At 42.6% G+C, this 12,384-nt stretch overlaps 1 protein-coding gene across 3 annotated transcripts in view; it reads left to right on the forward strand.

Moving 5' to 3' along the window:
• The first annotated feature begins 1,170 nt into the window (after window positions 1–1,170).
• Window positions 1,171–12,384, forward strand: part of BLTP3B (bridge-like lipid transfer protein family member 3B) — a 46,927-nt gene continuing 35,713 nt past the window's right edge. Inside the window, exons 1-4 of one of the 3 annotated variants that reach the window (XM_081209627.1) lie at window positions 1,171–1,625; window positions 9,677–9,839; window positions 10,909–10,947; window positions 11,818–11,909. In XM_081209627.1, the coding sequence (XP_081065753.1) occupies window positions 1,582–1,625; window positions 9,677–9,839; window positions 10,909–10,947; window positions 11,818–11,909 (338 nt within the window). In that variant the 5' untranslated portion in view covers window positions 1,171–1,581. The remainder of the gene's footprint in view (window positions 1,626–9,676; window positions 9,840–10,908; window positions 10,948–11,817; window positions 11,910–12,384) is intronic. The other 2 variants (XM_081209626.1, XM_081209625.1) reach the window with 2 other exon arrangements.

The following is a 12,384-nucleotide window of genomic DNA, read 5'->3' on the forward strand; positions in this document are numbered from 1 at the left end:
TAATAGAGTCAGTTTTAATATAAACTTAGACTGCTTCATCCCAGTTTCCAGTTTCAGTTAAGTCCATTCAGACAAGAAAGGGGGATGTCTGATCTTTGAAACTCGGCTCTTCCGTGGTGTGAAGGGAACATTCTGTTTTGGGGACCTTTTAGGCATGTATCGGGTGAGATGCCCGGATAGCATCAGCGTTCACTTACAATATCTGTATAGCCTTATATTTCCGCATCTATATAATATGCGAGTACTGTGTATAATTATCGTGGAAACCTCTGTAAGGGAAAACTTCAGCCTCCAGCACTTCTGCAATGTAGGGAAAATTATGTCGCTCAGAGCCAGCTCTCGTCATCTGCAATATAGTCCAATATATAGACTTTTTATTTATTCGCTGCTGATGAACAGACTTTTCCCAGGACATTAAAAAAAAAATCTTAAAGGAATGTGTGACTGTGTGTCTCATTTTTCACCCATACAAGGCAATCTGGAAAGATTACTCTGCTGCCAAATGTTGTGTCCTTTAAACACGTTTAAACATTTATTAAAGTGGAAGGTCAGAAATTGGAGAGCCAAAAGGCAGTATTTCACTTACACTAGTTATCCCACACTACATAAACAAAATCCTATCTTTTAGTTGAGGGTAGCTATTGTCTTCATACTTTTAAAAATTCTACTATGACTTTTTCCCTTCAGGCTTTTGGATAGTTTGCGGGCTTAAGGTGATTTTATTCAGCTTGACACTTTGCAATTATTTCAGTAGTACTTATTATTCCAGAGTAATTGTAAACAGGATGTGCTCTTGGATTTTGATGGTAATTAGATGCTAAAATTGGTGAGGAGAAAAATAGTATAATGTGGGGAGGGGCAATAGGGAAGGAGTTCTAAATTGCTTTAAGGAGTCAGATCTTCATTCCCCTCTCATAGCGAATTTGGGTGACAGGGTTCATCGCGAAGAGAGAACACAAGAAAATAAATCGTGTTTTTGTATTACGCTCCTGATAAACGTTGCAAGTGGACCTGGAAAACAGGTAGTTAAGTGCTATTGTGTAAAAGCTGCCCCTCTTCGTTCCAAAAAAAATCCAACAACCACAAAAAACCAACTCCTCAAGATATTTCTCTTTCGCAGCATGGAAAACGGAATTTTGTGAGTGGGGCGGTGAAGCTTCCAGGCCGGCGTGCCTCGCTGCCGTGAAATTATTCCACTAAAGCTTGGATTTAGTGGGCGTCATTCACCGGAGGCAAAAGGTGACACCAGCGTCAGGCAGCAGCTCCCGGGGAGCCCTTGTGGCGGGATCCTCGCCGCCCTTGCCCGCCGAATCCCGGCCGAGAGCCGCCCGCTTCCCCCGCCCGGGTTCCAGGCGGGCGGCTCTCCTGGCGCTGGTGCCGCCCTTTCCCCGCCCGGCTCTGCTTAGCGAAAGCCTGTCAGCTGGCGATACTGCAATCAAGATGGCGGCGGGGCCGGAGAGCGGGTGAGCGGGGGCGCCTCCGCTCCCTGGCACAGGACGGCAGGAAGCGCCGGGATGGGTCGAGGAGCGCCGGGTTTCTTTCGGTTTCCCTGAAGCGGGCGGGGGGTGAGGCGCGCTGGCCATGGCGGGCATCATCAAGAAGCAGATCCTGAAGCACCTCTCCAGGTCAGTGAAGTGGGGCGTCGGAGGCGCCCTTGCCGGGGCCGCTCTCAACAGGCTTCTCTGAGGGAAGGGGGCAAAACTGAACCGCCTCGTAATAGTGCCCCGTTTCCCTTTCGCCGTGGGGCCGTAGGCGAGGGGTGGGAAAGTCCCCGAGGTTGGGACCTGTTCGTCCCTCTTGTATGTTTTGGAGGCGTTGGGCTACCAGAAAAAACGTATCCCTGACGCGGAGGGTCACTGCGTGTCTGCACCTGAAACTGGGCAGGTGTGTGTGTTTGGGGGGGAACACTCGCCCTGCAGCAGCAAGAAAACTGAGGAGGGGGAGAGGAGCGGGTTGGCCGCCCCATCTCACTCTCGCCCCATCCTGCTTCTTGCCGCAGTCGGGGAAGCCCGCACAGGAATCCCTTCCCCTCGCGGCGTTAGAGGAAAGCCGGGCAAAGCGTGGCGGCGCCTGAGCCCCTTCGCCCGTCCCCGCCGGTGCTAAGCGCGCGGCGGCGACAAGGCAACCGAGCCGTAGGTGTCTCGAGAAGGGAGCCGAGCAGGCAGGAGCCCGAGGCAGAAGTGGGTGGATTGTAAATTGTGTTTGACACGTTGTCTGTGGGAGGGGCGAGCGGCAGCTTGGCTGATGTCACCCTGCACATTGTCTGTTGCAGACGGGTCTGGAGACGCCAGATTTGTGTGGGAATGAATGACAAATCGGGGTTGGGGGAAGCTTGGCAAGTTGTGCATCACGCCGGGGCAAAGGAGATGTCTGTCCGGGGTTTTGATTCGGCAAGGCGCACAAAAACAATAAGAAGAAAAATGGTGATTGGAACTGGGTTATGCTGTTTTCTCTGGCCGTATAAGCAAACCTTTTCAAATATCTCTGATATTTGCTATGCATTTGTAATCCATGATGATTTGATTGAGGGATGTGTATTCGCTGTTGCAGTCAAAGGTTGGCATGATAGGATCACACACAAATGAGGCATTGAGGAACACACACAAATGAGGCTATTTGGCTTGTGCTGCCAAGAAATGAAGAACTGGGGAACAGCAGAATGTAAAATCAAAAGTCCTTCCTTACCACATTCAAGAGCATCTTATGGAATCTAAATATTGCATATTAAAGGCAACAGATCTGTGTGGTAGGATTTGGTGTTTTTATTTTTTGCCATCGTCTTGAAGGATGCCCTGATTTTCTGGAAAAATATTACTGAGCTTTGGTTTCCCAGAGTATTTGCTTTGCATGCAGAAAACTCCAGTTTCAGTCCCTAGTATCTCTAGTTTAAAAAGGACTCAGTTGGTACAGTATGTGATGGGAAAGAGACTTGGGAGGCTGCTGCCAATCGGAGCAAACAGTACTAGGCTAAGTACTGTATGCTGTACTTCCATTTCAACATAGAGTTGAAATTTCAACATAGAGTTGAAATTCTATTGTATGCTGTTTTGAATTCTATGATGAAAACAGGGTGAAATATAGCTATCTTTCTGCTCCATCATAGAACATAAGATGATAGTTCAACCTCTTCCTCCTGTGTGCAGTAACCTTTTTTGCTTTTGTGCAAGAGTATTAGGGGTAAGAATATAAACCACTGTTTATTCCTGTTGTAAGTAATAGGTAGACAAGTATCATCCTTGTAATGTGTAGCTTGGTTCCCTTGCTTTTTGGAGCTTCTGCAGACTCTATTCTGTAGTGCATCAATTGTCCTACTTTCATCTCTTCTCTGCATTCCCTAGTCTAGATTATAGGCATGTGTCTGTATGATCTGGAGAGTTCTGCATGTTGACAAGGGATTGCAATTGATTGCCCCAGGCAGCTTTCACATCTCCTTCTGTGAACCATGGTCTAAGATTCTTAAGTAATCAAGTGAACAGTGCGCTAGAGCATTTTTGCCCTGATTTCATTTGATCTGCCTAAACAGGTGTTTGCTTGGACTGTTTACACAATACCATGTGCCCTATTTTTAGTTGGGATTAGTGTGCTTTTGTTTTTCATTTTTACTTGGGGATGAAGTAGTATAATATTCGTTGTTAGTATATGCGAATGTCCTTTGAGATAACAGTGTGTTGCAGTCCCAGCAGTTTTTACATTGACTACTCTCAGTGCATTCGCCATTTTCACAACCTACTTTGTTTCCTTCCCTACCTGTCAGCATGACACAGTCTGTACCTTTTCTATCTGGATGTTCTATGGACATTGGACTGTCACGAATAGGTGCATACTCAGATATAGTGAGAAATGTTTTTCAGATTCTGTGTGAAAATGTATACAGTGGTACCGCAGGTTACAGACGCTTCAGGTTACAGACTCCGCTAACCCAGAAATAGTACCTCGGGTTAAGAACTTTGCTTCAGGATGAGAACAGAAATCGCGCAGCAGTGGTGCGGCGGCAGCAGGAGGCCCCATTAGCTAAAGTGGTGCTTCAGGTTAAGAACAGTTTCAGGTTAAGAACAAACCTCCAGAACGAATTAAGTTCTTAACCCGAGGTACCACTGTACAGTGATGTGAATGTTAGTCCTAGTTCAAGGTGGGAACAAGTATGCTAACAACTGGTTGGGCATATCCTACCTGTTGTAGAATTCCTGACCAACTGCAAATGCAAGCCTTTCTATTTTTGTTGAACTCTTATAAATGGAGAGATGCAACAAGGAAATAAATGAGGAAGTGAAGGAGACTGGTGTAGAAAGAAGTTCTAATTGCTTTGGATTGAAAAACTGCAGTTAAGGATAGATCTACTCTGTGGCTGAGAATACACAATTACTTTCTATTTAATTCTTTTCAATGGAATTTGGTGTTCATTCATTTATTTAAAGCATTTTGGCCCAATCTTCAGCTCTCAGATCAGCTTACAGATCAATAAAAAGCCAAGACAAAATTGACTAGAATTATTCTTTTTGGTTTTTACTTTCATTAGATATTATGATCATATCTGAGGCAGGAAGTACTTTGACAAAGTACCTGCCAGAATTAATTTATTTCCTTTTGGTCCGCATAAAGGAAGCAAGACCAAATAATTCATGTTTATTACTTCCTTTAGAGTGTACTAATTCATATATATTTTATAGCATATGTGGTAAAAAACACGCTCAGACTTATTTTCCCCTGTAACTCCTGAACTACATGGTAACAGCATAGCTGTTTGTTGGTGCTATACTATTTATTTAAGCTTTATAGAATCTAAAATCAGGACTTGGCTTTATCTTCTCCCCACCCACAATTTGAAGGCTTCATTTTAAGCCATTGAGATGAAATAGAAACTTCATTGTAAATTATTACCCAGTGTTGCTTATTAATAATATTGTTGTTAGTTATTAAATTTGTATATTACCCTTCATCTGAAGACCTGCATATGATGAACGGAAAGGGCATTTTGACTGTGTTTACATGTCACTGGAGAGAGCCAGTGTGGTGTAGTGGTTAAGAGCGGTAGTCTCGTAATCTGGGGAACCAGGTTTGAGTCTCCGCTCCTCCACATACAGCTGCTGGGTGACCTTGGGCCAGTCATACTTCTCTGAAGTCTCTCAGCCCCACTCACCCCACAGAGTGTTTGTTGTGGGGGAGGAAGGGAAAGGAGAATGTTAGCCGCTTTGAGACTCCTTAAAGGGAGTGAAAGGCGGGATATCAAATCCAAACTCTTCTTCTTCTTCTTCTTCACTGTTGGAATCCATCCATCTTGGTAGTCAATGGAAAAGTGCACCTTTGGGGATCAAGTCAAACTGTTGGAAGGTTACAGTACCTGCTGTGGCTGTAGAGATTGATATGGGAGAGACATGTTTTGTTGCAGCTGGAGGTGTCCAGTTGCGCTGCTGCAGATGCACCATGGCGTTTCTTCTCTCTGTGCTCCTCCCAGTGGTCAACCCTTCTCTGGTCACTGCTATGGATGTATGACTTTACTGTCTGTTTCCAGGCACTGCAGTTGCCTGCAAGGGATTCCCACATAGCAGGGTTGATGTTGCCAGCCTTCATGCCACTTCTGCAGAAATCTTTGTAATGCAGAGTTGGTCTGCCAATGGGCCTCGTGCCTGAAGCCAACTACCCATAGAGCATGTCCTTGGGGATTCTCACATCTTCCATTCTGTGGACATGACCAAGCTAGCATAGACGTTGCTGAGACAGGAGTGTGAACATGTTGGGAATGTGGGCTTGGGAGAACACATCTTTGTTTGAGACTCTGACTTGCCCTGTGATGCCCTAAATCTTCCTGATGCAGCGCATGTGAAAGGCATTGTGGTGTTGCTGCTGCTGGTTGTAAGTTGCCCACAACTCACTTCCATAAAGCAGTGTGCTCAACACGCAAGCCTGGTAGACCTTCATCTTGGTATTGAACATTAGCATCATATTCTCCCATACTCTTTTGGAGAGATGAGCCATTGCCGTAGGTGCCTTGCCAATATGCTTGTCATTGTAATCCATTACTAAAAGTTTGCCATGAATGTGCAGATGGCTTCTGATTCGTCCCTCCATTAGGGAGAGCAGGAGCAACAAACCATGATCTCTGCCTTATGATTGTGGTAATTGGGGATTGTAGGTTGGGAAACTTGACAGTGGCGTGTTTTGAGGATTTAAATGAGTTCTCAGTAGAACAGAGTGTTGTTATCAGATTTGCTAGTGTGTCAATGCACTCATGTACAAGAAACCATAAGGGAATTAGCAATACTATTCTTTGGATCTTTGCTGGAGATTGTACTCTACAGACTGGATTGCATTGGTTGTGATCACTTTGCTTAGCTTGGGAAGTCTAGGATTGACCAATATTAGTGTAACTTCTCCAGAGAGTGAGCAATAAACAAAGTGAAGTTGCAGTTGTAAAACAATTATGATATTCCATGAAAGCACATTGAGTTTTACTAGAGGTTAATGGCTTTGCAGCTTGAAACACTCATACAGAGACTTAGAGTAGAAGGGGTTAATAATGTGGGAGTTTTGCATATCTATGCTGGTTAGTAAATGATCACAGAGCTGTAAATGTTTAGAGAAGGCACAGTTAATGCTTCCTCACCTTTGTGGTGGGAGGCTGTGTTGTTTGTTTCTGTTCCTTTCTCACTCTCTCCTCTTCCTTTTGAACCATGTCAACCCAGTAGACATCTGAGACTGGGACTTCAGATTCAGACCACATGTTTGAGACTAACTTATGTATTTTGAAACCAAGAATACCTTGCCTGTGTTGTTTCGGCTGTAGCATTGAAGGATGCATGAGTGAGACCTGTGATTACTGTAAGTAAATCACTGAAACGTACTTGAGAGTGGTAGAGGCAGCCCCCCCCCCCGAATTTTAAGCGCTTAATACTGGGACATTGAAACGTCTAACCACTTATATTTCCCGTGCTTTACAAATGCTGCACAGATCTGTGCTTTAAATTCTGCTGGAGGCTATTTTGGCTAAAGAGTAAGCCAATCCCCACATGCTTTTTAAATTCAGAGTCACTTTTTCTTTGTAGTTCCCCTCATGTGGGACTTCAGAATTAATTGGTATTCACCAGTTATTTATTTCCCAACAACTAATGCATTATACAGGCTAGCTAACCCCACCTTCTTGTTTAATTACTGTTGCACATGGGGCAGGGCAGGGGCCTACAGGTGGAAACTTGCCATAAACGTAAGTAGGAGGCTGAGCCTTGCAGACTTGGCTGCAAATGGAACTGGGAGGGACATTAAGTTTGCAACTTTCCCAAAGAGTAGCAAATTAGGAAAATAAAGAAAATAGGAAGAAGCAAAAGAATCAAGACATGAATATTTATCTGTCCCGTGCTTAAAGAAAACTGGAGAAATGAAAAACTTGAACTTCACTATAACTTAAGAGGAGTACTGTCAAATATAGGATAGGAATCCATGTTTGATATCAGACATAGTTTATTTTGGGGCTATTGGGAGAGATCAGTATGTGGCTCTCTTTACATAAAGAATTTTAATCAGCAAGCCTTGTAGAATTATGGGATCCCCTAATCCACCACAGTTCTCATCATGTTATTGTACATTAAGCCTCCTCTGTTGAATTTTAATTTTGTTTCCAGTTAAAAATGTAAAAAATCCACTTCTAGGAAGATACTGTACTGGTGGGTGCCTTTCCATTGAAGAGTTTAGAGGCAAGGAAAGAACTGAGCTAATTTTTTTTCTAGGAAAAGAGAGAAGGAAGACAGATGCTGTGGCCATTTACAAGTGTGGTAGAGTGTCTGAAAAAGCGCAGCATGGGGCAGCTTTCTAATGTAGCTCCCAAGGCCTGAATAAATTGGGGGTGCAATGTGTACCCAGTTATAGGATAAACTTACTGGTGAACTGGCTGTGAATCTAAAAGGACTTAGTACAAAGATCCAGGCTTGGACATGAGTACCTGATGATGCAAAAGACACTTTTTCATGGACCATGTTTAGATAAATAAATGTGCTATGGACCATATTTAGATAAATAGATGTTGGCCATGTGATGAGACTTACATTCCAAGTTGACAGGATTACTGCATATCTGTACTTCCGGCAGGCTAATCAGCTTTTCTCCCAGCTCCATTTGGTTCTTTGCATTCTTTCAATTTCTATTTGTGTGTTCTCCTTGTTTGCCTCTTATAAGACTTAAGAGTTCAGGGCTGTGTTGCTTTTTTGGCTTTCCCTATTTCTAGTTTCAGAGCCATATCTTTACCTAAACATAGAATAGAGATGTTGTGGGTATGCCTTTGAACTACTGATTTTTGAAGCTGTGTAGCATTCAAAAGGATATTGTAGTACTGAAAATTGGCACAGGATCCTTTTCAGTCAATGAATCTGTTTTCGATTCTCAATGCTTCATATTCCATCACTAGAATTCTGTCAGCCCTCTGTCTCTCTGCTTGTTCACTGTTTCTTCATTAATCAGACCCTCTTGTTGGAACTTTTCTTTTGTTAGTCTACTTTCCCATTCCCCCCCCTGTTTCAGATCATTTCTTATTTCTGCTTTTGAGCTTCCTCTGTGAGGCAAACATTAATATTTTTCCTCCCCCCCCCCCTTTCATTACTGCTCTGATTTATTTTGGGCTATAGTTCTTTTCTCACTTGTGTTGGCATCAGCAGTCACTTGGGAGGGTAAAATCTCCTGGACCCCTATAGGTTCACTGGCACTTTCTGCTAACAGATTATCCTTCCATAAATAGCATCCTTGATATCCTCTGTTAAAATCTATTCCTTCTCTCTTTTCAATTAGGGTAACTATTCCTGTAATCTCTTTTTTCCTTCCAAAGAAAACATCTCAGTGTTTGGCAGCACCTGAGGATGACAAAGCAGCCAGGCTTTAAATGAATTGCTATATACCTACTACAGTAATTGGAGATTGCTGGGAAAAGCTTTTTCACAACGGAGGAGAAGTCTGAGAGGAAGATGAATGATTTTTGGAGAGGTTGGCAGGGAAGAGAACTTAAGGGTTTTGAGAAGACAGGATGGAAAATTTATGTGAAAGTGTAAAATGTTGTAACTAAAAGTAATACACCCAGAGATCAGAATCTGACTAAAATTAGGTTTCAATAACATAATTTAGACTTTGCTTTAGGGATGGCATAGTAGTCAAATACTGTCAATAAGCTATTGAATATTTGACAGCGACTAAATAGTCAAAAAATATCATTAGGTAGTTTTTCTCTTTTAATTCAACAAAGTTTCATTTGTTGTCAAGAGCAGACATAACTCCCATTTTTGCAGCAGTTGGGGACATTCAGATATAGGCTACTTGCTATTACAGCAGACATCTCCAAGAGGAGCACAAGCCATTATTAGTGGCAAAGTCTTTGTCAGGCAAAGTCTGTTAATTGTCACTTAGCCTAGGAGGTCAATGAACCATTTTAAACTGAAAGGGAAGAGTAGAGTTATATTCAAATATGAACTTCAGACTTCTTGTTGTAGTCAAGAGACAAACCACGTTGGTGTCTTCTGATGTTTTGATATTTTGTTGACTGTGCCCAAAGCTGCTTTGCACAAATAAAATCCCATTAGATATATTTTAAAATATTTTTTAAATTGTATATGTTTAGATGTTTTATGTGTTTATGTGTTTATCAATTGTAAGCTGAGTATTTGCTTTGTTGTGAAATAACTGCAGTGTTGATATTCTGTTTTAGGTTCACCAAAAACCTGTCACCTGACAAAATCAACTTGAGCACACTAAAAGGTGAAGGTCAGCTAACCAATTTAGAGCTTGATGAAGAAGTGCTTCAGAATATGCTGGATCTTCCCACTTGGCTTGCCATCAACAAAGTCTTTTGCAATAAAGCATCTATTAGGGTGAGTAAGTGATTTTCCTGACACAGGAATAAAGACCAGTTTGCCACAGTGGATTGGAGGACATTTGGTTAATAGGACGACTGAGGCAGGGTCCTCAGAAGTCTTTTGCTTCCTCTTCCGGGGGCGGGGGGGGGGGGGAGCTGGATTGGTCCAGACTGAATCAGATCAGATCAGGATTTACAAATTGTTTTGTACAAATAAAAATTGGGGTGGAGGGAATCGATAGCCCCAGTAGCTTCTTCTGCCCATATAGCTGTATGGTGTCTGTTTCCCCCCTTCTCTTTTGCAGGTTTTTATTTTTCCCTCCCTTGTTGCTTTTTTATTTGCTGTGTCCTTTTTCTAGAGCTACGGTGCTGGCAATGGACAGAATAGTACATAACATGGTCACCATCCATTAGAGGATGGAGGGTGCATGTGGGGATGTGAACACTAAGATATACTATAATCTGTAGTAATTTGTGGATTAGGAAAATGTCTGTGTCAAAAAACGGAAGTGCATTCACTATCAAATATAGGTGAGATTATCAGCACCCTTGCTTCTAACAGTGGTGATTACTCTGACTGTGAATTGAGTTACAGGCATACACCAGTTTTTTGTTTAGTTTGCATATCTCTGGATAAGATTAACACCATGTTAGCTTCAGAAGCTTGGTGAAGGGAATTCCTCCCTTCCACATGCATATATATTGCATACAAGTATGTAGACCTACATGGACACACATTCTCTTGACATATGTAGTAAAGTGTATGGAACTGATCCTTACTGAATCAGATTTGTATGTCTTTTTTTGTTTTCTTAATTTAAGTGTCACAGATTATAGGTTTTTATATTGTAGTGTAATTCATTTTGTTTTGACTTCATTTGGTAAGTTTGCAAACACCAGTCCTTATGAACAAGAAGAGGCAAGTCTGGTTTTAGGCTTGCAGAAAGGTATAAATGAGACATTTAATTTTTATGTGTATTGTTATACGCAACGTGATATTTCACAGTTGCTTTGAGCATTTTCAAAACAGATTGGTGATGATGCAATATTTTCTTTAATGATTTTGCTTTTATTTTATCTTGCAGATACCATGGACAAAATTGAAAACACATCCAATCTGTTTGGTGAGTATGGAAATCAGCTTCCCAAATTAACTATGGTAGAATGTTGATGCATTTGTAATTTCCTTGCAATCATACTGAAATCACTAAGTAATAGCTAGTGGAGAGAAGAACATTTTGCCATTAAAGGTAAAGGTACCCCTGCCCGTACGGGCCAGTTGTGTCCGACTCTAGGGTTGTGCGCCCATCTCACTTAAGAGGCCGTGGGCCAGCGCTGTCCGGAGACACTTCCGGGTCACATGGCCAGCGTGACAAAGCTGCATCTGGCGAGCCAGCGCAGCACACGGAAACGCCGTTTACCTTCCCGCCAGTAAGCGGTCCCTATTTATCTACTTGCACCAGGGGGTGCTTTTGAACTGCTAGGTTGGCAGGTGCTGGGACCGAGCAACAGGAGCGCACCCTGCCGCGGGGATTCGAACCGCCGACCTTTCGATTGGCAAGTCCTAGGCACTGAGGCTTTTACCCACAGCGCCACCCTATTGCCCTATTACTGGCAATATAAATACAGGGTTGTATCCAATGAAGTTGTTCTGTTCAGCTGAGGACTTACCTCCTTGTCTTTTGTGCCAGGCCCCCCAAATCTTCCCCAGAGGGTTGGGGGTAAACCCAGAACAGATATGGGGAGCTTGTGGAAGGAGAAGAAATCCCATTGTGCATACCGAAGGCCTTGTACAAAGAGGACAATGTGATTGGATACAACCCATTGCATTTTACATGATTCTAAAGTGTTATAAAGTAACTAGCCAAATTGTTTCTGAAATGTTTTGTCATGTATTTTCATGTGCTCTCATTCTACGTTTTAATTCTGGCTTTAAATTAGTCACTGAATGTAAAACATTTCAATTGTTCTAAATTTCTCTTGCATATCTAAAGTCACTGGATAAAGTAATAATGGAAATGAGTACATGTGAAGAACCACGCCCTCCTAATGGACCATCGCCTATAGCAACTGCATCAGGGCAAAGGTCAGTCATAATTTAAATGCTGCAATAGAATCAAGCATTACATATGCAGGTAGTACTGAGGAAAACAAGCTGAATAGGCTTATATATAGTTGTTAATTAAAAGTGGGCTAAATGGCAGATCTGCTTGAGAAGGGCTGGGTTAGGTTAGCTAGATTTGTAGAATAAAGGTAATCAAAGCCCAGTTTATGCATATGATCCTAGTTCTTGTCTTTTCCATGTGGTCCCCACTGTGTAAAGGATCACATGGAGAGACCATGGTGTGAAGTGGGCTGCATGCAAGTATAGCCCACAGAGGCCAGTAGTGATTTCCATAACTGTGTGTGCATTTTTACAAGTCACTGTGACTACTGGAAAATGGCTGCTAGTCAGTAGTCCACATGTTATCTGTTTCATGCTCACATTTCTTGAAGCGATCCAAAGATTATATGTAGAAATAGGCACTATTTCTCATGTGTGTCTTCTCTGTAAGTGATAA

This window comes from Podarcis bocagei (genome assembly GCF_964188305.1).
Source record: "Podarcis bocagei genome assembly, chromosome: 10".
NCBI classification, from domain to species: Eukaryota; Metazoa; Chordata; class Lepidosauria; order Squamata; family Lacertidae; genus Podarcis; species Podarcis bocagei.